Raw genomic sequence first — 27,741 nt, forward strand, 5'->3', positions numbered from 1 at the left:
AATTGACAAATCAGTATTCCTTCAGCAGAATAAATTGTTATTCCCTTTGCGATTTAGTATTTTTTTCTCTGTGCTCTGATGAGTGAGAGATGGAAAATTTCAAAAGCATTTTTTTTGCCGTAGCAATATTCAAATTTTGCATTACCAAGAAATTATTTTTCATTTATAAACCCGTAAGGAGTACAAATTTTCATTGTTATGGTCAAGTTATGCACCAAGAACAATCCTGGTTTCTTGTGGAGATTTGTGGAGTAAGCTGAATGTCATAACATGTTTGCCCTGAACCAATGTTGTGAGCAGTGTCACATGAGACATTGGCTCTCTTTTGGTCAGTGACACAACTGGTTTAAAACTGTTCTCCTATTAGCTGTCAAAGATATAATTTTAGTGTGCTCTTGTCACAATAGATATTGATATTTCTAATCAATCTATTATGACATCCATTTTGATAGTCATAACAGCAAAATGGGCGATAAAATGGTGAAAAATTGCAGCATGCTACTGTGCAGAGGGACCTGGGTGTCCTTTTGTATGAATCGTAAAACGTTGGTTTGCTGGTGCAGCAGTTAATTTAAAAAGGCAAATGGAATATTGTTCTTCATTATTATAGGGCTGGAGTTTAAAAATAGGGAGGTTATGCTATAGCTGTATAGGGTGTTGGTGAGGCCACAGCTGGAGTGCTGTGTACAGTTTTGGTCTCCTTGCTTAAGGAAGAATGCACTAGCACTGGAGGGGGTGCAGAGGAGGTTCACAAGATTGATTCCAGATTTTAGAGGTTTGGCTTATAAGGAGAGATTGAATAGACTGGGACTATAGTGATTGGAATTTAGAAAAATGAGAGAGGATCCTATAGAAATATATAAAATTATGAAGGGAATAGATAAAATAGAAGCAGGGAGGTTATTTCCATTGTCGAGTGAAACTAGAACTTGGGGGCATAGCCTAAAAATAAGCAGGAGCAGATTTAGGACTGAATTGAGGAGAAACTCCTTCATCCAAAGGGTTGTGAATCTGTGGAATTCCCTGATGAATGAAGTAGTTGAGGCTAGCTCATTGAATGTTTTTAAGCCCAAGATAAGTTTTTGAACAGTAAAGGAATTAAGGGTTATGGTGAGCAGCTGAATCAATGGAGCTGAATCCACAAAAAGATTGACCATGATCTTATTGAATGGCAGAGCAGGCTCAATGGGCCAGATGGCCTACTCCTGCTCCAATTTTGTATGTTGACATACAGGGCAGATGGGACTTGAACGTAAGCATCCCTTCGTGGTTGGGGACACTATCACTGCACAACAAATGCCTTTCAAGATATTTCTGATCAACCTGTTCAGAGGTGTTATTACATACCTCTGGAGCCAAATGAACTTGAATCCAGACCTCGTGGACCTGAGGTAGGGAAACGACCACTTGCCACAAGAGCTCAAGTGTCTATTGACCAGGTGGTCTCACATACAAATACTAACTAGAAGTGTCAGTGGATGGCTTCAATCAGTCAACCTCTGGGTTATGGACCCAACACACCTGCTACGCTACTCAGCTGGCAGACATCAGCGATTAAGTAAATGGTTGCATTCATTTGCTTAAGTAGTTACACCAAAATTGACATACACATTTGTTTGGCTTAAATAATTGCATGAAGGTAGTCCTACGTTCAGTCCTTTGTCAATGCTGCATTGGCCGACCTTACCTTAGGTAGTGGTAGAGGTGCTGCAGTTGACGATGGTGCCCTTTAATTGAGAAGGGAAAAAAAATCATTTGGTTTGTTAGAGTTGTGATTACCTTTAAAACACCTGTGGTTATCTAGACAAAAATATTTCAATTACGTTGGCTATTCATAATTATATAGTCTGCTGGCACTTACAAGTAGAAATTGAGGTCTGCAAGAACCAATACCTGGGAAATCAATGCTATTTGCAGATATTGGTATTTATCTTAAAGTTGATCACTTCGTAACTGTGTGTTTCGTTTCTCATCAGTAAAACTTACTCTGACCGTTTTGAAGAATGAAGAGGAAAGTTCTTCCCGAAGAACAACATATTTTGGTCTGAAGCTGCCTCACTCCATTGGATCAGAGTGATATCATATCACTCAGGCTGGGCCCTATGTGTTCCACTGTGTAGTCTGTGAAACTTGGCAAAGAAAACATCTGAAACAGAATTCATGTTGGGGAGTTGGAACCAAGACACTTTGTTGGGAATGGAAGTGGTGGGGCAGCAGGTGAACTTGTTTGTTAGTGTTAACAAAATTTCTGCACAACTCTGCTCATGCAGCAACCATATCATGTGATTTTATGTGGTCAATACTTGTCAGTGACAAATCACTGCTAAATAATCTGTGTCCAGCCGAAGCCTGTTCAATTTGATTCTGTCTTCTCAAACAGATTGCAGAGTGCCATGATCAACCTCTGTGAATGTGCATTTTTTCTGTTTTATCCAAGGTTCATGCAGCTTTAGACAATGTGATTCCAGTTGTGTAAATCATGTGCGAGCAATCAAGCTCTTCAGTTTGTGCTGAGCTTAATTTTGCTTTAGTATTAATTAACATTCATTTGTTTGTGAATATAAGTAGAAAGCTGAGTTATACCGAAGCACTGAAGGCTAAAAAAAAGCACAATTCAAAAGTGAATGTGCCTCAAATAGCAGAAGTGCATTCTCCTCAATTGAATTTGCAGTTGTCAGACATTTTATTTATTTTTTATGGGAAGAAAAGTGTAGAAAGCAGAGCAGTTTTGTGACGGGCAATCAATCAGCTGGCATACATATATATGAAAAGCCTTCCAAAGCTGCAAGTCTTTTTACAGCTTTAGTTTTTAATGTCTTAATCAGGTTGAGAAATATTCAATGGGATAGAGCATTTTCCCAAATCAGACTCCCAGGTTTAAAATCAAAAATGTCGCAAGTCAGGTACAACACACACTACTTGCAATATCAAGCTTTCTGTTGGTTGCCAATTAAGGACTAGGTACTGCACTAGGTCTAGGTACAGCATGGGTCAAATGCAGAATAAAGTTTCCTCTATATTATCCCAACAATGTATCTCAGCCCCAGTATTTGAAAAGCACTTTCTTTGCTTCTGTGACACATCATGTTTCTGAAATGCATGTGTTTTCTGAACAGACTATACCATTCTAGAACATCAGCTACAATACAGAATTGCAAATGTGTATAAAATTTAATGTTTTGAATTTTGTAATATCTAAATCTTTTAAGTTGTTACAACCCAAAATGAACCTGTGTTGAAAGAAAAAATCCAAAATATGTATGATGAATTACAACTATGAACATTACACTGAGATAGCTATGAAATGAACTATCAGAACACAGGTTTGACAAACACTAATGTTCCATTCCATTTAAAGCAATTATGTCAATGATATTATGTTCCTAATCAAGATACAAATGAATGGAAATGAGCAAAGTGAATTGTTCTTCATTTATTCATTATAAAGAACCGACAGTTGTCCCCCTCCAGTCCATTCTCAAAACTCAGCTGTTTAAATTTAGGGTATCAAAACTGCAGCCATGTTAGACGTGGCAGTTGCGCACTTCATATGCAGGCAATTTATCCAATTTGTGAATAGATCTTTTACTCATTTGTGCTGTTTGAAATTTCTGTTCTTACAATTTACAAATTCTATAAAAAAAGAGAGATGGGTTTAAACTCCATAAATGGTCCTGAAATTTCAAAGTACACAATTTAACAAGTTTTAAACTTGTAAATTTTTGTAATCGATCTAATTGGTTCTCAATCACTAGCATGTATCAGGTGTCAAGTGTCTGCTATGCCCAATATTAATTATTGTTTCCTTTACTTAGAAATCAAAAACCAAGAAAAATTGGAGAGAAATACTATTATTCGCTAAGTCACTCAGTTTGGACATATTTTTGTATGGAGATAAGAGGCATGAGACCAAATGCAATAGAAAGCCAAGAAGTCTTGATGTCCTGACACTAGAACAGTGGCTATGCTTCAGAGTGCCACATTGACTGTAAAATGCTTTGGGGCTTCCTAAGGTCATGAAAAGCATTAAAGAGATACAGGTTTCTGTTTCCAAACCAAAACCGCAAAGCCTCTTTTGGTTTTCAACAGATGCTTGAACTGCTGCTGTTAAACAGCTACTTGAAAATCACTCTGGGTTTTTAAATGCGTACTGCAGGTTTTGTTGATATTGTTTCCATTCCTTTTTTTTGTGCTGATTGCACAAGCAACCAACTTTTTCTGTGCTGTTGATTCAGTGCAGATCACGTTGAAGGACTAACAAAATTATGCTATCAAAAATGTACTGAGATACTGACTGCATGAAGTCTTAGAGTTCAGACGTGACCAAGTTTTAACAAGTAGTTATTTGATCATTTGTAAGACTTCAGTTGAACTGTATTGATTGTATAGTAGTTCTCAGACACGTTCCTTTAATATTTTCAAAAATAAACTTAAAACAAAAAGATTAGTTACTTGCATAGGTGTTGCAAGTTTAATTGAATATATTTCTTCTGTTGTGGATCCCATCTGACTGCAATTGCCACTGTTTGAGTACTGGTATCCTAAATTGATTTAAAATTCAGGTATGGTTTACATTGTTGTAAAATTTGTCTTAGAAACTTTTCTGGTGCTAACTGCAGTCAGATTTGTGTGGGGTTTTCTAGTATTTGGTTGTTGCTTTCTCCAGTTATGAATTCTGACTACCAGTGCATTGAATTTGGGGGAATCTTGATTTTGAAGTCTTGAGTGTAATGTTTGGTCAGAGTACCGAATGTCCTGTCATATCACTTAACTGGGAATTAGATGTATTTTCATAAATATTTAAGGATATGTACTGATGCAGTTTATTCTATTAACTGGTGTTTAATGTATAATTAAATATATTGTTACATTTTTAGATGTTAAATAAACTGACCTGTTGATTGCTTAATTTCAGTAAAAGCAAAAGGAAAATGAGTTGATGCCAGTCAGGAAGGATTAAGTCCCCATTACCTGATTTAAGCCTTGAGTTGTGAAACTCAGGAAAAAAATAATCCAGTGTAATTTGAGACAACTGGTTTAATGTGGAATTATCCAATGCTTAAAATTTGCTGATGCAGTGTAAGGCACTGGAAATTGGATCTCCAGAACAGCTAATCTAAACCCAATAGTAGGAAGGCAGATTTGCATCTTAAAGCTTTGCATTTATATGAATTGTGTCATTCCATTTTATGTTGGAATGATGAGGAGACTAAATAGTTTTTGCACATGTTTTCTCTGTCCATGTACCTAATGAAAAGGTAATTTATTTGAAAATGTTGATATGTATGTAACTGATTTTCAAAATTATTCGTTTCCTAACTTTCCTTAGCTTCTTCAGATATAAACTTCCTCCAGATTGAATGATATCCTAACACTGCTTTCCTTCCAATATCAATGCCAATTTACAGCTGATTCATTGAGGATAGTAGTTAAGAGATGGAACTGCTATTCATTTGAGCCTGCAGGCCCCCCCCCAACATACATATACATACACACACACACTCTCAAAACAGCATAAATTATGATGTGGAGGTGCTGGTGTTAAACTGGGGTGTACAAAGTTAAAAATTTCACAACATCAGGTAGCTACCTGATGAAGGAATAGTGCTCCAAAAGCTTGTACTTTCAAATAAACCTGTTGGATTATAACCTGATGTTGTCATTTTTAACAGCATAAATTATATAAGTGTCCCTCTGTGAAGGAATTTAATTGGTAATTTTATTTTATTGAAGGCCATTGTGCTGACATAGTAGTTTCCATATCTCTCAATCTTGTACTTAATCTTTATCAAATGAAAATTGTTTTAATTTCATCTACACTCATTGACCACATTGCCTGTACAAATCATGCTCTGTCTGGCTGTCACAATCTATTTAAATTGCAACTTGTAACTTTGTTTCATCACCAGTTGGATCTTCTACCAAATTGTTTTTGCACTCTCCTGCTTTGATGGAGAGAGGTGTGGTTCTTAAGTTGTGGAAGAGTTTTGATGCCAAGCAGTTCAATGAAAGAAGCATTCTGCTCATTTGACAAAAAATGAAATTACACCAATTATGAAGTATTGCTTATTTCAAACAGTGTGATGGCTGGATAGGTGAGTGTCTTTATTTTTAAAAGAAATACAATTTAGTAATATTATCGCTTATCAAGATTGTTCTTTTCATCCTGGAGTTACATAGAGCTGAATTTTCTTTCACATCACATTTGTTCTCCAGCTAACATAAGGTAGGCAGCTACAGTGTCCTTGGTTCATTTTGATTACAGAGTATTCTCAAATATTCTTTTCTTTTCTCTCAAATACTCTTTCTCAAATTCTGTACTGTACTTCATGCTGGAAAATGTCTTTGGACTTAATTTGCCTTGGCTCTCCTGTCCCCTGCAGTTTGCTATTTTTTGTCACCCAAATTTGGATTCATATGATTAACAACCACTAAAATGCACAATGAGTAGGCAAAGTTATTCCTATATAATTGTGTATCCTATTTGGTGTTTTGGGAGGGTGATGTGGAAGGGGGAGAATTGAAATGATAGGGTAAGATGTTCACATTGAATAAGGAAGACCTTGTTTAGAATCTTGCTGCCCAGTGTTTGGAAAGTGGTAGTGAGTCCAACAGAAGGGTCTTCCCTTAAAAGAAATTGTATAGCTAAGCTTGTACAATATTGCAATCAACTTTCTCAATATCAATAAACTTCATTAATGTTAAGTTTCCAAACAAAATGGTGAAATTACAGTCTCTTGTTGCTTTCTCCTTTATTTTCAACTGCAGTTGATCATAGTATGGCATTAGATGTTGAAAATGCAAGATTAACATGTTTTTCGAGAAAATAGTGAAGGTGCTGCACACATCCCATGTTAATTGTTATTTCAGATTCTTAACATTTCTTAATCTATTGATAACTGGAGTGAAAAGTCAGATGATATTTGTCCTATAACTAGAATAAAGCATTTCCATTGACACAGGTAACTATCACATTCATTAGGATTGGTAGTGTGCTCTGGTTCAGTATTAAAATGTTGATTATTGTAAAATTCCTATAAAACAGAACTTGAATAATTTTTGCAGTTAACTAGTGATGGAAGTGAAAATACGCCTTCCAATAAACTGAGATAACTAAATTTGCCCATCTTGGTGGCAATTTATTGCAGATGTAAAAGTATTGGTATTGTTGCTTTTTTTTTTCATGTTTTTGTATCCATGCAGGTTTCCTGCTCACATTGCTAGGGAATAGTAACAATAATAGGTGCACCAGCAGATTGTAGACTTTAGCCTTTTTAAAAACAAATCCATAGTTGGTTCAACTTTAGTTTTAAAATGCACTGTTTAATGTCATAAATGTCATCACCTACTTAATAATCAGGAACAGAAAACAGCTAATATGAAACATGTTAGCAATGAATATTTTAAAAGAATTTCATATCGTGGCTTGAAATGTGAGAAAAGGCGGTTAGTTATCTGGTTTTGTTTTTGAAGTCGAGAGTGTAGTGCTGGAAAAGCACAGCAGGTCAGGCAGCATCCGAGGAGCAGGAGAATCCACATTTCGGACATACGCCCTTCATCAGGCATAATTAATCTCTCCCTGTTGAAGGGCTTATGCCTGAAACATAGATTCTCCTGCTCCTCGGATGCTGCCTGACCCGTTGTGCTTTTCCAGCACTACACTCTCGTCTCTTGAATTCCAGCATCTACAGTCCTCACTTTCTTCTTTTGTTTTTGATGTGCAGTGTACATTTTGAAAATTAATTTTCCCACTTTACAATAAACTAACTTCATTTAATGTTGTGTTTGTGGGAGCTTGCTGTGCACTAAATGACTTCACATTTACCCCCATAGCTGTCACTACACATTAACATAATTCTACTTGCTGCACTTCGGGATTTTTGAATTGTGATAAAATGCTAGACAAATGCGAATCTTTCCATCTCGTAGAGTCATAGAGATGTACAACATGGAAACAGACCCTTCGGTCCAACCCATCCATGCCGACCAGATATCCCAACCCAATCTAGTCCCACCTGCCAGCACCCAGCCCATATCCCTCCAAACCCTTCCTATTCATATACCCATCCGAATGTCTCTTAAATGTTGCAATTGTACCAGCTTCCACCACTTCCTCTGGCAGCTCATTCCATACATGTACCACCCTCTGTGTGAAAAAGTTGCCCCTTAGATCTCTTTTATATCTTTCCCCTCCCACCCTGAACCTATGCCCTCTAGGTCTGGACTCCCCAACTCCAGGGAAAAGACTTTGCCCCTCATAATTTTGTAAACCTCCATTACGTTATCCCTCAGCCTCCAATGCTCCAGGGAAAACAGCCCCAGCCTGTTCAGCCTCTCCCTATAGCTCAAATCCTCCAACTCAGGCAACATCCTTAAATCTTTTCTGAACCCTTTCAAGTTTCACAACATCTTTCCAACAGTGGCCTAACCAATGTCCTGTACAGTTGCAACATGACCTCCCAACTCCTGTACCCCTGTACTAAGTCCTGCTAAGATTTGCTTTCCCAAAATGCAACACCTCATATTTATCTGAATTAAACTCCATCTGCCACTTCTCAGCCCATTGGCCCATCTGATCAAGAACCTGTTGTAATCTGAGGTAACCCTCTTCACTTCCCACTACACCTCCAATTTTGGTATCATCTGCAAACTTACTAACTGTACCTCTTATGCTCACATCCAAATCATTTATATAAATGACAAAAAGTAGAGGACCCAACACCGATCCTTGTGGCACTCCACTGGTCACAGGCCTCCAGTCTGAAAAATTACTCTCCACCACCACCCTCTGTCTTCTACCTTTGAGCCAGTTCTGTATCCAAATGGCTAGTTCTCCCTGTATTGTATGAGATCTAACCTTGCTATCTGTTCTTTTGGAATTTTCATTTTAAAAACAAAAGCACAAATGGTCAAAAATTTAAAAGGTCTGAAATGCAGTGTTAATCATCAGTTAAGAAGAAAAGACATTTGAAAATTTTCATTTAAAATCATTCATTGGTTCTAATCAAGATGCTCTACCTAAAATAGCATCTAGTTTTTCATGTTTTAAGTGTTGAGGAGCCATTGTGACTTCTGCTTAGTGGATCTTTTTGAAGTGTTTGATTGCTCAGGAGCTATTTAAGACTAATTGTTTTCAGCACATCATACAAGTGCTGTACCTGTAAAAGGTAAAGTTGCCAGAGCACTGCTCTCCCATTAGAGCAAGACAGCTGATGGTGGTTTAACATGACAGTCACCACACCTCAGGCAAGGGGACAGGTTCAGAAGGAGAATCCTTTATGGTAACCTCAGTCAACACAGGAATTGAACCCACACTGTTGGCATCACCCTGCAAAGCAAACCACCCATTCAGCAGACAAGTGACTATAAACATGTGGATTTAGTGATTGTCTGCAAGAGGTTATTAGTAACAAAGGGTGTGATTTTTAAGAATGACAGTTCTGTACTTGAGAGAATGGTGACAAGTGAAATATTCAGGAATATGAAAAACTTAATTTTTTTCAGTCGCCCATTTTTTCTCCTGTTTAGTTTTAACACATGTTGTTTGCACAATTTTAAAGCATAGACAATGGATTTCTCTCTTTGGATGTTTATATTTAGCATTGCACTCAATGTGTATATCATTGTTTTATTTACATTGCTGAAACTCAAATGTCTGTTGTTTTTGTTGAATAATGCATGAAGAATTTTTTTTTAATCTTTCTAAGATATGTTTCTGCAAGTACATAGTTTGAGTAAATAGCAAACTTAAGAAGTATTACATGAGTAGTGTTTAGTTTTTTTAAAGTTGCAGTTTAGAATTGCAGGCATCTGTGTATTTTTTATTAACTTTTACTTCTTGGACTGGATGCTTTGATGAAAGTGGAATCTTGTATTCTCAAATTGCTAAAAAATCTGTCTTGATTGCACTCCAGTAATGTTTATATAGATAATCAAAGGTATTTCTTCTACTTCCAAATCTGTTTTATCTGTTTGCAGTTTGTTCCTGCCACGAACTTCAAACGTGTTTGTACACCTGCCATTGCCCACCTCAAATTGCACTTTGGTGTTGCAAGTGTTTTCACAGTGTCAGCATACTAGGAGATGGTGGCATTAATACAGCACAATAGCTAATATTGTATGGTTTAATAGCTATAACCAAGCTGATTCAAGTTAGCCATACGCTGAAGGTATTCATTAAACTTTAGCCTTTACTTATTATCATAAGTACTGATTTGTTTGAGCCCACAGGTCTTAGATTGACTTCAAAACAAACCCACTTCTCTATCTTTTTCTGCACAGTTTGTTTGCAGAAATAATTAGAGAGACAGGTTTAACGCTGCTAATTGTTTCCACATCGATAAGTACCAGTAAAATTGCTTATCATTCTGGCTTACTCACTTCATTGTTTATCTACTCAACTATCAGCACATCACAATGTCACTGGGCTTTTGGTGAAGTGTTTTTTTTGGTTGCTTGCTTGAAAGGCGAAGAGAAGCCACCAATACTATCGGATTCTGTCCTCCCAAACTTGTTTGCATCTCAGGAATATAAACATGTGTGTACTACTGAACTCGGGTGAAGCTTTAGTGGTTACAGGTCTGGAGGAACAGTTTGAGGGATTGGACTAAGAGCATTGAAATATATTATACTTAAGTTGAATATTTCCTGTGGCATAACTCCACCAATACAATAAATAAACCCAGTGGCAAAACTACTTCATTCACTGTCAAATTGTTTGCATCTTATTTAATGCTTATCAGGTATTTGACAGTTCCTAGTTTAAAATATTGGCTGGATATAACTAATGAACAACAAAATGCCCTTTAAATAGTGATTAAGTCAAGTTTCATTTACTTTTATTGATCTTCAGAATGTTACTATATTGAATAATGGATGGTTGGGAGAAATTGTTTTAGGAATTTTTCAGAAATTGTTCTGAATGTTGTGTGATTCAGGACAATCAAAATCCCATTTTTCAAAAGAATACTTTAAGAAGAGCAGAATCAAAAAAGCAAAGCCATCAACTTAAAAATTTAGGATAATGGTCAAGTTAAAACTGGTTTAAAAACTTTCTACTCATCCATTCCCACAGTTAATTTAGCTTTGCCCTATCCCGTTCCTCAGAGTACCTAACCTTTGAGTTTTATCTTGTGTAATGGCAATGTTAATAGTTTCAGAAAATAGTTTAACACTCAACAGAGAACATGATTTTAAAGTAGCAGCCTCCATTTGAGGCACTTCTTACAGGAGGTCTTGAAGCTGCTTGATTTCAGGGTGAAACATCTTCCAGAAAAATGATTCTACTCCTGTAGAATACAAAAAAAAGTACAGTATGTAGAATTTTGTCTGAAGTATCCCCTATAATTTAATGACCAATCTCAAATGTTACCTTATTTGGTGTAAATTTTAATATACAAGGTATTAAAACCATGTGATCATTAATTAGTTTGAACGCTAGCTGACAAATTATCCCCCACCTTCCCATCACAACCCTCAATCTCTTTCGAAAGGCAATAATCCTAATCTCATTTATATTGTTTATTTTGGTCTGCTTCCTTGGAAAATTATCCTTAATTCTATTAGCCTAAAGATCCCCCAACTATTTTTTATGTTCCTGACCCAGATAAACTGTGATATCTGAACTCATTTTGCAAATCCGGACTGAATGTCTTTTTGCAGCAAAATTAGTATTTTATAAGCGTTTATTGTTCTGCATTTCTACATGAATTTTCCTTCTGAATATCTACTGTGTTTAACATCAAGTCTGAAATGTGCAATGAGATTCTCAGCAGTGGCTCAAATGGCAAAAGCAGTGCACTATTAAACATTATGAACCAGGTGGTCTTAACTTCAAACCCAGATCTCTGGCACAAGGGCATGAAAATTGATGTTGTGCTCCTGGACTAGGGAGGTGAACGTTGAATATTATCCAAATCCCTTATCTGTACTAATTGGCTTCTGGATAGCATGGATATTTGGTGAAGGTAGCGTCTAAGCTCAGCATTTTGCTGTGAATGGTCAAATAACTTGGAAGTGTTCTAACTTGAGTATATGGAGCTTCCACACTGAACTACCAGAAAACTACCGTGGAACTGTTTCCCACATTAAGAAGCACTTATAAGAGGTGGTGAAAAGAGTGAGCTTTGCGGTGAAACTCCATACTTGAAATGCTTTAATGGACCTTTTAATTATTTTTGTTAAATATTGCAAATCAGATATCATTAATACATTCCAGTGTTTCTGACACTCTTAAATGTTTCAACAAATTAAATTTGAATTATCTGTGAAAATTGTGTGTATTTGGAGATGCTGTAGCTTTACAATAGCAGATGATGTCCATGTGCATTACCAGGCACATAGGCCGACTTATTAACAGGTTTGCACCTTATCCACAATGATTTTATGCATTCACACTTTATACAGAGTGAAGTGGAAGAGCTCCTACTTGTATTGCCACACTGAAACATGGTACCAATGTTTTACTTCAGTGGGAAGGATAAGGTTACTAAGAAGAAATGCCATTGCCTCTGATTTATTCATTGTCAGAGCAATGCAGCAAAAATATAGCATTTTATAAATTAAAATTATGGAATATGGTTTTAAATTTTCAGGGATGCAATTCTAAATGAATAGCATAATGTTTATTTGAGAACAAAAAATTCCTGATTAATAAAGTATCTACGATGTGTTATTGTCCTTTTGTTTCTGATAGTATTGTTTATTAAATCACAGGCCAGTGGCTCAATAATTTCTTTTCTGTACATATGCAGTTTTTGTATATATTTGTTAATGATTGTACATAAAAATACATGGAAATATTTCCCCCACTTTGATGTATTTCTAAATCAAAGACTATTTGATATTAATAGTGTATTAGTGCCTGGCAGCTGGCATGTAGTATGCAATGGGTTGAATCATATTCCCCGTTATAAGTGATAAGCCGTGTGAAGTGGATTCACACAATGACCTAACAATAGTCTTACTTTCAATTAAGGAATTTTCAGGTAGTGTGTTTAAGCCATCATGTTGCTGCACAGGAGTGTTCTTTTTCTGTCTGTCTTTATCAACACTCAGAATTGCTCTGTACTCCTGATTTCAGCTGAAGTCTGTTCCGAAAGCTCAAAGCATTTTTTTTAAACTACAGGTCATTTATATTCGCAAATGAATGAATACCTGATATGAACTGTATTAAAATGGAGCCTTTGTGTTCCTTATGCATATTTTTAACCCTAATTTAAACAATTAGGTTGGTGAAGTGGATGGAACTTATTTGATAGCTCTTTGTTCTTGCTGTTTTTTTTCTTATGAAATGTCAATGTTACAATAAAACACTACATTGTTGAATGTCTGCTGTTCTGTTTTAAAATTTGTTTTAACTGAAATTTGAATTCAATATTATCAGTTAAATATTCTCTGAAATAAACCTGTTCACTTAGCCTAATAGTGATTAACAGGAAGTTCTTAATGATATAAGATTGGGCAAAAAACAGACTCCTAACTTGTGCAACCTTACCTCTCAAGAAAACACACCTATTCCAGATATTAGTCTAATAAATGTTCTCTGAACTGCTTCCAATATTTACATCTTCCATTAAATGTTTGATGACTACCGTGTATAGTACTCAAGATGTGGTCTCACTAGTGTTCTACAGAACTGAAGCATAACCTTCCTACAGTTTCCTACAGTATTCAGTTTCCTTTAAAATAAATGGTGTCACTCAATTACCTTGCCTAATTACTTGCTCCATCTGTATATAGATGAGGATGCCCAGAACCCCAATCTTTCTCCACCTTAGCTCTACAATCTCTCAAAATTTGAATAATACTTTTTTTTTGTTTCTTGTCAAGATGGATAATTTCACTCGGCCTTTTCTGCTCCATTTGCCAGATCTTTGTCCAATCACCTTCGGTATCTGTGCCATCAGTTTGGCAAACATACCTTCTGTCCTTGCAGTTGCAGTCGCAGTACTGATTCCTGTGGCGCATCATGCATTTAATCTTTCCAACCAGGAAAAACCTATTTGTGCCTACTCTCCAAATCCTGTTAGTCATAGTCATAGTCATAGAGATGTACAGCACGGACACAGACCCTTGGGTCTAACTCGTCCATGCTGACCAGATATCCCAACCCAATCTAGTCCCACCTGCTAGCACCCCGCACATATCTCTCCAAACCCTTCCTAGCCAGCCAAACTTCTGTCTATGACGTAACACCCAAAACGTTGACTTCACCTCCTGATGCTGCCTGGCTTGCTGTGTATTTTTTTAGATTAGATTCCCTACAGTGTGAAAACAGGCCCTTCGGCCCAACAAGTCCACACCGACCCTCCGAAGAGTAACCCACCCAGACCCATTTTCCTCTGACTAATACACCTAATACTATGGGCAATTTAACATGGCCAATTCACCTGACTTGTACATCTTTGGATTGTGGGAGGAAAACAGAGCACCAGAAGAAACTCACACTGACACTGGAAGAATGTGCAAATTCCACACACACAGTCGCCTGAGGCCAGAATTGAACCTGGGGCCCCTGGTGCTTTGAGGCAGCAGTGATAACCACTGAGCCACTGTGTTCTTCCAACCTACTGCTTGTCTACCTTGGATTCCAGTATCTGCAGTTTTTTGTCTCTAACCAAACATCTGACTATGCCAATATGCTGCCTTCTAGAAGGAGCTTTTATTTTATGCAAAGTGGAACTTTATCAACTACTTTCTACAAATCCAAGCACAGTACATTAATCTTTATCCACAGAACTATGTTGACTCTGATTACCTTGAACTTATCTAAGTGACTTCATAGAATCCCAACAGTGTGGAAACAGGCTATTCAGCCCAACAAGTCCACACTGACCCTCTGACGAGTATCCCACCCAGACCCATTCCCCTGACTAATGCACCTAACCTATACATCCCCAAACACTATGGGCAATTTAGTATGGTGAATTCACCTAACCTGCACATCTTTGGATTGTGGGATGAAACCAGAGAGATGGGGAGAATGTGCAAACTCCACACAGTCACCCAAGGAATCGAACCCAGGTCCCTGGCGCTGTGAAGGAGCAGTGCTAACCAGCTGTTGCCCATTGTTTATTTAAAATTTTCCCTATGACAGATGGTAAACTAATTTGTAGTACCCTGTTTTCTGTCTCTTTCACTATTTGAATAAAGGAGTTTCATTTGCTACTTTACAACCTAATTGGAAATGCCCCAAATGAAAGCTGTTTTGAAAAATTAAAACCAAAGCTTCAATTCTCTCATTTAGCACTGCATTTAAGACAGTAAGATGAAGTCCATCAGGATCCAGGTACTGGTCAGCCTGCAGGTCCAAACATTTACTTCCTATGACTTCTCTGGTGATTGTAATGTACCTGAGTCCCCCTCCACCTTCGATTTCTTGATTATAACTGCTTCTGGAATGTTTATTTGTATTCTGTAAGGTGCAGACCAATGCAAAATACCTTTTCAGTGTGTCTATCAACTCCTTACTTGCCATTAATTATGTTGCAGACTCACTTTTTAAAGGACTGACATTCACTTTGTTAACCATCTTTTTAAAAATGCAAACTGATACTATCTTTTTATATTTATGCATTGCTTTTTCTCTTTTTTTAACCTCTTCTTTTGTGGTCTGTCTTTGCTTTTTTAAACATTGTGACCTGCCACTTATTTCTACACAATTATTTGCTTTATTGTTAGGTGTGATATGAGCTGTTAACCTTTCTAGTTAACTATGGATCGAGGGTCTGTACTGTTGAATTTTTCTTATTCATTTGAATGTATTTATTTGGTGTAGTCTGAAATTTAACTTTAAATGATTGCCACTATATTTCTATTGACCTATCATTTATCTTCATTTGCCAGTACATCTTAGCTCTGCTTTTATGCTCTTATAATACTTTTATTGAATAAGTAAAAAAAATCTCTGATCCACTCCTCTCTCCCTCAAAATAAATGTAATATTCAGTTATATTATGTCACTGCTACCTAAAGGTGTCTTTACTATGACATCATTAATTAATCGTATCTTGTTGCACAATACCAAGACTACTGTCGCCTGCTTTCTGGGTTGATTTCAGAAAATGCTGTTCTAAGAACCTATTCAAAACAAAATTCCATGAAAGCTTCATCTAGGCCAACTTTGCCCATCTGACTCTTCCAGTCACTATGTAGATTAAAATCTCTCATAATTATCACTGCATCTTCCCATTGAGTTCTCATTATTCCTACCTTTATCCTTCACTTATTGTGTAATTAGTCATTAGGTCTGTACACCACTCTATGCAAATGACTTCTTGCATCAATCATTTAGTATATCTCTCCAAACTATTACATGTGCTGAAACAAACAACAAAAATTTCTGGAGAAACTCAACTGGTCTGCAATATCTATGGGTCACTGAACTTGAAATGTTAACTACTTTCTCTCCTCAAATATTGTCAGACCTGAGTTTCTCGGAATTTGTTGTTTGTTTCAGATCTTCAGCATCTGCACTATGTTTTATTTTTCATGTGCTGGTTTCCTAAAATTAGATCATTGCCCCCACTCTATTGCACTTGCACCGATCATTAACAGAGCCACCCTTCCACCTTTTCATGACCTTCCCAGGTGCCCTGTACCCTTCAAGATTTAGGTCTTAAGCTATGTCATCCTGCAGCCATGCCTCTGTATTCCATTTATGCTCTCAGATCATCTGTTTTGTTTTGGATGCTACCTGCATCAGAATATTTAATTCTATTATCTTTTTTAGTAATTTCATATTTTTATTCATTAATAGGAGTAGTTTATTCTTTGTGTAACTTAATTTTACTGTTTGTGTACTTGTAGATTTCTGCTCTATCCCTTAATGTTGCTGTCTTTTTATCATTTCCTATTTTAATACCTTTCTCATTGTCCTTGGTTCTACTCTGACATCTTTCCAAATTTGATCCCTTATCCCCATGATTTAGTTCAAAATCCACTCTACTTACCTACTTATGCAGCTGACGAAATCACTGACCTCAGTATAATTGAGGTGGAGCCTCTTCCATCAGTAATTATTCAAAATGACCTTTTGTTCTGCCTATGTCAGTACTTATATGGACTACAATGATTGGATCCTCTTCCACCTCAAGTTCCTGTCCAGCCCTGAGCAGATGTCTTCAACCCTCTCACTGGGTAGGTAATGTAACCATCTGGATTCAAGCACTTTGCTGCAAGAAAAAAGTGTCAATCCCTCTGACTATACTCTTCCCGGCTATCTTTGTTTTCCCAATGTTTCATTTTTGCCCATTCCTAATTGCTTGGTGGGCATTGCTATGGGTCTGGAGTAATATGTCAGCCAGACCAGGTAAGGATGGCAGATTTTCTCCCCTAAAGGACATTGGTGAGTCAAATCTTTTGCTTAATGACATTGGTTACATGTACTTATTTGAGATTTTTTATTCAAATTACACCAATTGTAACGGTGGGATTGATCCCATGTTCCCAGAACATTGGCCTTGGGATTCTGGAATGATCTTCCTACTTCCCCACACCTGCTTTTTTCCTTCTATTTCTTCTTTTTCCCTTCCCCCACTTAAATAGCTTCCTGTACCACAGTGCCATAGTTAGTTAGCTCCTTTACATATAGCCCCCGCTCACCCACACAGAAAGAAGCTCAAATCATTTGGACAATTACAAAGGCTGGGACTCTTGCCCTTTGGAGACCCTTAACTATTTCAGTCTCACAGTCTTGTCCCTGAAAACCTATTAAACCAGATGACCCAATCATGAGGCGTGGCTGTCTCCTGATATAAAGTATCCAAATAACTCTCTCTACCTGTTGTCATACTGAAGCCTTGAGCTCATAAAGTGAGTCCAAACTGCTCAATGTTAAAATACTTTTCTATGACTCTGATTTACTGTTAACATTTTGCCTTGCACCAAACTGTCATCTAGGAACTCTCGAATACTGCAGCTGTGCCACATCAGCCAGATCCGCCCTTAATGTTTCTATTACCTTCATAAATATGTAACTGAATAAAATGAGTTTACAGATTTATTAACTTTACCACTAGTTACTGTCCTCAATGTAAGTTTGCTTGCTGAGCTGGAAGGTTCATTTTCAGATTTTTCATCAACATACTAGATAACATCAGTGTGCCTCTGGTGAAGTACTTGTGTTATGACCTGCTTTCTATTTGTGTTCAGGTATCCTCAGAATGTCGCTTTCTCAGCAACAAACCCAAACAAGCAAACAAAACGTGCCCAGAAACCCTAGTCACTCTCCCCTAAATCAAAGACATCTTGGAAATGATTGCCAAACTACTCTGATGTCTTGGCACCATGGTAGCCAACAAACCAACCAAACTAAAACAGCAGCTAATGAACATCAAAGATCCTATACAGACAACAAACAAAACGAACGTCATTTACAAAATACCTCGCAAGAACTGTAACAGACACTATATTGGACAAACAGGCAGAAAACTAGCCACAAAAAGACATGACCCACTATCACTAATATCCTTACATACAAGGGCACTACTTTAACTGGGTCAACACATCCATTCTAGGACAAACCAAACACAGAGACACACAAGAATTGCTAGAAGCATGGCATTCTGACCAGAACTCTACCAACAAACATTGACTTTGACCCCATCTATCACCCTCTGAGGGGAAAAAAAACAGGAAATGACATCAACTGAAGGAAACCTAAACACACCAAAAGCAGACCATACCATCAGTGCTTCACTGGAGGTTCACTGATGATGTTACCTAATATGGTGATAAAGCATCTGAAACTGAACTTTCCAGCTCAGTGAGCAAACTTACATCCAGAATCTCAACCTGAGCTACAAATCTTCTCCAAACTCGCTAGTTGCTGTAATGTAAACCTTAGGAATAGATTTTATCTTCATTTACCAGATACTAACTGAATAATTAGCTTCTACAGCAGAATAGGGGTCAGTTCCTGGATGTTAAAACAGTTCAGAGCACAAGGAACAGCATACTTTCCTTTATTCCCCAAATTCACTCTCCCAACATTATCATAAGTCGCACTTTAATAGTCACAGTGAACGTCAATGATCTTTTAAAGATTATAACACCTTTAGGGAAGGTGAGTAAGACTTTTAGTTAGAATTTCTGACTCCCACAAGAGCCTCTTTTACAGCCATGAAAAATGGAATAGTCTCAAGCAAAAACAAATTGCTGGAGAAGCTCAGCAGCATCTGTGGAGAGGAAGTAGAGTTACGATTTTAAGCCAGTGACTGTTCTTCAGATGTGACAGGATCTAGGGAAGGTGGTATTTTATGGTGGGTGGGGGAAAGCTAGCAAATAGATGGAGATGGTGCCTGGAGAAAGAAAGTTAAGCAGACAAAGGAATGAGTAAGTTAGGGAAGCAGCCCTTGTGCTCTCCAAACTGTTTATACTCTTGACCTAAGGTGGCTGTCCTAATCAATGCTGCAATGTATAGAAACTGTCTCTAGGAGGCACTGCAATGTCACCTCTGTGGTTAGCACTACTGCCTCAGCACTAGGGACACAGGTTCAATTCTCTGCTGACTGTCTGTTTGGATTTTGCATATTTTCCCTGCGTCTGCGTGGGTTTCTTCCAAGTGCTCTGACTTCCTCCTACAGTCCAAAAGATGTACAGGTTAGGTGGAATAGCTATGCTAAGTTGTCCTGGGATGTGTAGGTTAGGTTGATTAGCCATGGAAAATACAGGGTTACATGGATAAAGTGAGTTTGGGTTGGATGCTCTTCGGTGGGTCGATGCGGACTTGTTCAGCCAAATGGTGTGTTTCCACACAAGGGATTCTATTCTATGATCACCTGCTAATAGCAAAGTGGCAAGAGGGCTGCTGACATCAGTGGAGTGTGTAGCTTTATGACACAGGAATGATTGACAGGTGAAGGCCTGATGTGGAGGTGGACTGGGGTAGAGTCGATAAAATGTGGAGCTGCAAGAAGCACAGCAGGTCAAGCAGCATCAGAAGAGCAGTAGAGTTGATATTTCGGGCAGGACTGACAAGGGGGCTGAGAAATAAATAGAAGGAGGGGTGTGGGGCTGGGGAAGGTTGGTGCGATGGTGATAGGTGGATATGGGTAGGAGATGAATGACATTGCTCAGTGGGAAGCGTGCAGCAGATACTTGGGAAGGAAGATGGACAGGTTAGGTCAGTTCAAAGGGTCAGGGTGGAGAGGGAGGACTGACCCTGGGATCAGGTGTGGGGTGGAGAGATTTGGAAGCTGGTGAATTTTATATTGAGGTCATAAGGTTGTAAACTTCCAACGTGGAAGATGAGGTATTGTTCCTCCAGTTTGCGTGTGGCCTTATTTTGACAGTGGGGGAGGCCCAGGATAGACATGTTGGGGGTGTAGGAGGGGAAGTTGAAATGGCTGGCAACCAGGATGTGGAGTTGATTGGAGAGTACAGAGCATAGATGTTACTTGAACCGGTCCCCAAAATTTCACACTGTCTCTCTAAAATAGAGGTGACCACATTGGGAGCAATGGGTGCAGTAAATCAGATTAGAGGATATGCACGTGAATCTCTGCTGGACTTAGAATGATTCTTTGGGGCCTTGGATGGAGGTGAGGGTGAGGTGTGAGGGCAGTTGTTGCACTTCCTGCATCTGCAGGGAGAGGGCCAGGTGTGGAGGAGATGTTATTGTGGAGTGTGGACCTAATGAAGGCGTCGCAGAGGGAACAGTCCCTACAGAAAGCAGATAGGGGAGGGAAGGAAATAGCGGTGGTGGGGTCAGTCTGCATGGGGGTGAAAATGGCAGAGGATGATGCACTGGATTTGGAGATCAGTAGACTGGAATGTGAGGACCAGGGGATTCTGTTCTTGTGATTGTATGGAGGGCTTTGAGGTCCGAGGTGTGGGAGATGGAAGAGGTGCGGTTGAGGGCATTGTTGATCACTGAGGAGGAAAATTATGGTCCTTGAAGTAGGAGGACATCTGGGATGTTCTGCAGTGGAATTGCTCATCCTGGGAGCAGGTACAGTGGAGATAGAGGAATTGGGAATATGGGATTGCATTTTTGTAGAAGGGGGTGGGTAGAGATGCAGTCAACGTAGCTGTGAGAGTCAGTGGGTTTGTAATAGATGTTGGTGCTAAGTCAGTTGCTGGTTGCAAGTGATAGAAATGGAGAGGTCCAAGAAGGGGATAGGTGTCAGAGATGGTCCAGGTGAATTTGAGGTCTGGGTGGAAGGTGTAGGTAAAGTTGATGAACTGTTTGAGCTCCTCCTCTGAGTACGAGGCAATGCAGATACAGTCATCAATGTGGTGGAGAATGGTGCCGGTGTAGCTGCGGAAGAGGGACTGTTCCACATATCCTACAAAGATGCAGTCATAGGTACCTGCATAGGTCCGAGCTATCGCCACCCCTCTGGTTTGAAGGAAGAGGGAGAATTCAAAGGAAAAGTTGTTAAGGATGAGGATCAGTTCTTACGTAAAGGGACTGGGGAAATGAGGAAACTGGTGAAGTCCACATTGCTGCCCTGGGTTGAAGTGTTCTGAGGTGGAAGATGAGGCGTTCTTCCTCCAGGCGTCAGGTGGTAAGGGAGCGGCGGTGGAGGAGGCCCAGGACCTGCATGTCCTCGACAGTGTGGGAGGGAAAGTTGAAATGTTGGGCTACAGGCCAGTGGAGTTGATTGGTGCGTGTCCTGGAGATGTTCCCTAAAACGCTCTACAGAGGAGATGGCATCGGGAGCAACGGATATAATAAAGGACATTGGTGGATGTGCAGGTGGAACTTTGATGGATGTGGAAGACTCCTTTGGGGCCTTGGATAGAGGTGAGGGAGGAGGTGTGGGTGCAGGTTTTGCAATTCCTGCGTTGGCAGGGGAGGGTGGTTTGTTGGGGGGTGTGGACCTGACCAGGTAGTCAGGGAATGTTCTTTACGGAAAGGGGTGGAAAGGGAACTATATCTCTGGTGGTAGGGTCCGTTTGGAGGTGACAGGAATGTCAGCAGATGATGTGGTTTATGCGAAGGTTGGTAGGGTGGCACGTGAGGAGTGGGGGCTCAATTATGGTTGGTGGGGTGGGGTTTGAGAGCAGAGGTGCAGGATGTGGACAAGATGCATTGGAGGGTATCTTCAACCACCTGGGAAGGGAAATTGTGGTCTTGAAAGAAGGAGGCCATCTCGTGTGTTCTGTGGTGGTACTGGTCCTCCTGGGAGCGGAGGCGGAGGAATTGCGAATACAGGAATAACATTTTTGCAGGAGGTAGAGTGGCAGAAGGTGTAATCCGGGTAACTGGGAGTCAGTGGGTTTGTAAAAACTGTCAGTGTTAAGTTGATCTTCATTAGTGGAGATGGAGAGTTCCAGGAAGGAGAGGGAGGTGTCAGAGATGTTCCAAGTGAATTTAAGGTCAGGGTGGAATGTGTTGGTGAAGTTTAAGTGAGTGATGGGAACTGGGTGGGGCAGAGTGATTGACGGGAAAGGGGGCGGGACAGTGAGTGATTGACTGGAAAGGGGGCGGGGCCGTGAGCGATTGACGGGGCGGGGCAGTGAGCGATGGACGGAGAAGAGGGCGGGGCAGTGAGCGAAGGACGGGGAAGGGGGCGGGACAGTGAGCGAAGGACGGGGAAGGGGGCGGGACAGAGTGAGCGATGGACGGGTAAGGGGGCGGGACAGTAAGCGATTGACGGGAATGGGGGCGGGACAGTGAGCGATTGACAGGGAGGGGGAGGGTCAGTGAGCGAATTAACGGAGAGGGGGCGGGACAGAGTGATCGAGGGCGATGGGGGCGTGACAGAGTGATTGACGGGGAGGGGGCAGGACAGTGAGCGATTGACGGAGGGGGCGGGGCAGTGAGTGATTGACGGGGAGGGGGCAGGACAGTGAGCGATTGACAGGGAGGGGGCGGGGCAGTGAGTGATTGACGGAGAGGGGGCGGGACGGTGAGTGATTGACGGGGAGGTGGTGGAGAGTAATGGCCGCCTGTGCTCGGTTAGGGCGGTGTTGCTCGGTGAGGCTCGCGTTGCAGTCGGTCCGAGTGTGTCCGGTCGTGGCTCGTGGATATGCCAAGAAGGCGGGTGAGTAGAGGAGGCGCAGTCCTCTGTTGAAGCTGTGGTAAGGCTGTAGATCCCGGCTGTGAGCCTGCAGGGCCTGAATATCGGCCTGTCCTGAGGCGAGGCTGCAGGTTACCGACCCCGGACCGGGCAATGTAAGCGGGCCCCGGAACCCCCCGCCCGCCAGCAGTCAGCCGGGGCCAGCTAACACTCCATCGCGTCTAGAGCAGGCCTCAGACAGCGTGAATGCTCCTGCAACCCCCAGGGTGGTCGGTGCCGGGTTCTCTCTCAGTCCCATAGGGCTGGGCAGTGTTGCTGTTATCCATCTTCACGCCTTGCCCCAGGGTGCACAGTGTTGGAGCAAGCATCATACTTTCTGCAGACTGGGTATTATTTGGGTACAGAGTGCCCACCCCTTCCAGCACAATGGGCTACGTAGCCCACAGACCCTACCCCACTCCCCCGCCACCCAGCCAACTAAAAACACATGGCAGGAGCACCTCATGAAGCCTCAAAGCCTAACTTCTCCATGTCCCCACATTCTGAGCAGTCCCAAGACTGCACAGAATCATTAGACACCCGACACCAAGCAGGCCCACCGATTTCTCTCTCTGCCTTTTTCCCGTCTGGGTCATTCATGTATTGGTGAAAGCAATCCCCATCCAACTTGAATGCACAACTTTCATAATAAATTTAAATTTAAAAATCACACAACACCAGGTTATAGTCCAACAGGTTTATTTGGAAGCACTCGCTTTTTGAGCGCTGCTCCTTCATCACGTTGCTGTGGAGCAGGATCATAAGACACAGTTTATAGCAAAAAAATTACAGTGTCATGCAACTGAAACGATATATTGAACAAATCTAGATTGCTGTTAAGTCTTTCATCTTTTAGAATGGGTTGCAAGTTTTGGTTCATTTAATACGTAAATCCCAGAACTACTATTAAGTCACATGCTTGAGATAACTTAAGGGTTTATAAGCTAAAGTGATAGCTCAGACAGTGGTGGGTTGTGTCCCCACGTGTAATGATGTTATCCATGTCTCCCCACTTCATAACAAATGACTAGCTTAGTGCATTAACTTCATTCATACTTCAGAAGGTCCTGAAGATGCTAAGTCCTGTCTTGATATTTCCTTTGTATCATTGCAGCTGTCAAGGGGAAAGGAAAGATGGGAGTTAAAGAAGTTCTGCAAGGTCCAGAGGTTTGTAAGGATCCTGAAATTTTGACCACGCATGCTGTGGGAGTCAATATTTATAAACAAGGCAAAGATCCAGAACTGCGGCCAGACGCAGAATACCCTGAGTGGTGAGTTTTGTCACTTACCTGGATACTTGTTGTGCTTCCTTTACTTCCTTTTGCCCTTGATCGAGTGGACGTATGGATACCTAACTGTAGTAATAGCCCATAGTCATGGTTTTGGGGTTATTGTCCTCTTGTCCAATAATTGTCTGTAGCGGATATTCATTGTTATTAGTCATGATAACTTCATTTTGTTAATCCAGTCCCTGTTCTTTCTCCATATGTATACTTGAATATGTTCAACAAAGTGAGAAATACAACATATTGGTTATCTTAGGGACTCATCACCCTGAGGTCTGAACTAACAATCCAAAGACACGAGTTGAAATCCTCTTTTGTAGCAGTCATGCAATTTAAATTCAGTTAAAATGCTCGCATCGGTAGCTGTGACGATCGAATTGTAGTAAAACGTTTTTGGCTCACTAATGTCCTCTTGGGAAGGAAATCTGCAATCCTCGTCCAATCCTGCTTTTGTGGTTCCACATTGGATGGTCTTAAATCTTAAATAGTCTGAAATGGTCCCGGGAGTTATTCACTTCCATGAAAGAAGCAGCTCTGCAGCACCTTTTCGAAGTTTAGGGTTTTATGATGCAGTGATAGTATCTCTGTCTCTGAGTTGGAAGGTTTGGGTTAAAGTCCATATTTTTAAAATTAATTTATGGGATATGGATGTGGCCAGCACTTATATAAGATGTTGATGAGGCCACTGGTGTGATGTGTACAGTTATGGAAGAATATATTTGAGAGTTCTTCTAATGGAAACGTAATATCTCAGAGGATTGACAGGGTCAGTACTAAGAAAATGTTTCCCCAATTAGGGATTCATAAGGCCATTATCTCCAGAGTAGAACTGAAATGAGACATCAGTAAATGATTTGTGACCCTTTGGAATTCTCATTTCCAGAAATACTCAATTTTTGAGTAGATTCAAGACAGAGGCTGATGGGTTTTTAGATACTAAGGACAATAATGGGGACAGTGTGGCAGGCAGAATTGAGGTAGAAGGTTAGCCATTATTGTGTTGAATGTCAGAGCGGACTGAAAATACCAACTGACCAGTTCCTGCTCGTGCTTCTTTTGTTATTGTTTGTGTATCTTTCGTCTTTAAGCTCTTCAGTTAAATGGCTGATTTAATGCAGTGATTTCCAGACTCTATTAACCCTTTATGTGGAAAAGTTTTTCCCAATTTTTAATTGGCCTAATTCAGATTCTGCCCCCCTGGAATCATCAAGATCTATACAGCAGACGAAGGCCTTCTGGCCCATCGAGTCTGTTCTGCTGAAAACCAACCATCTAATTATTCTAATCCTGTTTTCCAGCGCTTGGCCCATAGCTTTGTGCACTTTGCAATCGCAAGTGCACATCCAAATACTTATTAAATGTTAAGAGGGTCTCTGCCTCTAAAATACTTATACCCAGAGAATTTCAGATTCCTACCACCCTCTAAGTGAAAACTATTTTCCTCACGTCCCCTCTCACAGATAATTATGGACTGTGATGTTGAACTGTTAACAGGGCTTCTTTGTTTTTCTCTCTTTTGGTTAGAAGAGTTAGAATGTTTATCTTTTTAACCTTTGTTTTCTTTATTTTTCTGTTTTGTACCTAAGATTCTGTAGCTAGGTACCTTTGTACCTAAGATGGTGCCATTAAGTTATCATACTCCTGTGAGTACGATAAAATGAATTCGAAACATCCTGCCCCTTCCCTTACTTTTGTGTCCCCCTCCACCAAGGGGAAATGTTTCTTCCTGTCTACCCCAATCTATGCCTTATTTAATTTTAAATATCAAAACCAGGTTTCCCCTCAGTCTCCTCTACTCCAAAGCAAATAACCCCAGTCTAATCCACCTCTCTTCATAACTAAAAATTCTTGTAGGTGCCTTTATAATATATCAAGTTGACCCTGATTAGTTTGTCAGTTTCTGTCAGTGTTAAATATCCCTCACAGTGCCAAGAAACATGAATATGAATATAATTTGTAAGAATGTGATATTGATATTTTCTGTAATATCTATTGATATTTGTGTTTCAACAGATATGCTAGCTTAGTGATTACGTTATTTGAAGAGTAACCTGGCTTTTGTGGGCTCCAGTTCACTAGGGGAACTGCATGGGGACAGACAAAATAATGGCATTAAACCCACACTTAGATCAGTCATCAAATGCCATGTAATGGACTGAATAGCATACTTCTATTTATGATCTTACACAATTAATTTGAATTTTACAGGAGGTTGGTGAGAGAACTGCTAGGGTATTGCATTTACCATCTCTGAAAGGTTGATTAAAAATACACTTCTGGAGCAGATGGGACTTGAATCTGGGTCCTGAATTCAGTCAATCAAGTTAATCTTAAAACCTGCTAATTATCAAGGGAACGAAAAAGATTCAATGGATTGACTGATGTCATTCACTCAAAGAAATGTGGTCCCTTACACAACCCCTACCTTCTTTGGTTGCCTCTCGAGTCCTGTGTAGGGATCCACAATGTCACTCAGTTTGCTTACATCTTGGGATTGGCAACAGTTATGGAATTTCCAGCACCCTGAGAACATTCAGGGAACCTTTGCCAGATTATAGGGACCATGACCCTGATCAGGGGCAGATAAACAATCTAGATTTTTGAAAAAATATCTTCTCTCCGCTGAGAAGTTGTTTTTTCTGACATCATCTAATTCAGTGTGTATTTAATTTTAGTCTTGCTGACTTCTTCAGCTCCTTGCTGCAATGAATCTCCTCTTTACCCCATCAGGGGGAGCCCCTGAGCTGGCATTGGTTTATTGTGATTGCCTTGCACAGACAATAAATGGATTTATTTAATAAATGAATGTTTTGTAGGTTGTTTAGGTTGCACCTTGGTCCACCAAAGAGTTTGGATGAACTAGACCCGGAATCTTGGGAATACTGGAAACTGATTAGAAAACAGCACATGTGGCAACACAACAAAGTTCACAAAGGAAAGGCATTCTAGAAAAATCTTAAGGATATTGGACTCGGAGATCCATTTCTCGACAATGAGGATTGCAGTCTGAAGGAGAGAATTCAAATCACGGACATCCTGTGCTACTTACACTGAAGAAAGTGAGCACTGCAGATGCTGGGGATCAGAGCTTAAAAATGTGTTGCTGGACGGACTTATGCCCGAAACATCGATTCTCCTGTTCCTTTGATGCTGCCTGACCTGCGCTTTTCCAGCAACACATTTTTAAGCTACTTGCACTGAAACCAACAATCAAACACACAGGAGTGTATTGTGAAGGAATTGTCTGTGTTCCAAAGGAATTGTGTCTGTGTTCCTTGAACATGGGTGATGTGATTCAGACAGTGACACTTGGGAAAAATGTGCTTCACATTTTCCATTTACTGATAAATGATGCAGAATAAAAATAGCAATTTACAAAAATATTTTTTCTCTTATTTTCTTATTTCCAATCCCAATAGCCCTGACTCTCATAGGGCATGAACCCT

The 27,741-nt window shown here is 39.9% G+C and overlaps 2 protein-coding genes across 5 annotated transcripts in view; both read left to right on the forward strand.

Annotated features, from left to right (window-relative positions):
• Window positions 1–4,601, forward strand: part of pip5k1ca (phosphatidylinositol-4-phosphate 5-kinase, type I, gamma a) — a 95,915-nt gene extending 91,314 nt beyond the window's left edge. For all 4 annotated transcript variants that reach the window (XM_043721007.2, XM_043721009.2, XM_043721010.2 and 1 more), the window contains one exon: window positions 1,977–4,601. In XM_043721007.2, coding sequence (XP_043576942.2) covers window positions 1,977–1,979 — 3 coding nt within the window. In that variant the 3' untranslated portion in view covers window positions 1,980–4,601. The remainder of the gene's footprint in view (window positions 1–1,976) is intronic.
• Window positions 4,602–22,877: 18,276 nt separating this feature from the next.
• Window positions 22,878–27,678, forward strand: mrpl54 (mitochondrial ribosomal protein L54). The gene is made up of 3 exons (XM_043721006.2): window positions 22,878–22,994; window positions 24,124–24,280; window positions 27,112–27,678. Exons 1-3 carry the CDS (start codon window positions 22,892–22,894, stop codon window positions 27,242–27,244), a joined length of 393 nt encoding a protein of 130 aa, XP_043576941.2. The 5' UTR covers window positions 22,878–22,891; the 3' UTR covers window positions 27,245–27,678.
• Window positions 27,679–27,741: the final 63 nt, after the last annotated feature.

Source organism: Chiloscyllium plagiosum, unplaced genomic scaffold (genome assembly GCF_037043375.1).
Source record: "Chiloscyllium plagiosum isolate Xiang-an unplaced genomic scaffold, Cpla_swu_hap1 HiC_scaffold_28, whole genome shotgun sequence".
NCBI lineage: Eukaryota > Metazoa > Chordata > Chondrichthyes > Orectolobiformes > Hemiscylliidae > Chiloscyllium > Chiloscyllium plagiosum.

What these genes read in the sequence shown, in the direction of transcription:
- mrpl54 (XM_043721006.2), top strand. Translation starts at nt 22,892, where the DNA reads ATGGCCGCCTGTGCTCGGTTAGGGCGGTGTTGCTCGGTGAGGCTCGCG. An exon ending in TGGATATGCCAAGAAGGCGG is followed by an intron (nt 22,995 to 24,123) that starts GTGAGTAGAGGA and finishes GTATCATTGCAG; the next exon opens with CTGTCAAGGGGAAAGGAAAG. An exon ending in GACGCAGAATACCCTGAGTG is followed by an intron (nt 24,281 to 27,111) that starts GTGAGTTTTGTC and finishes AATGTTTTGTAG; the next exon opens with GTTGTTTAGGTTGCACCTTG.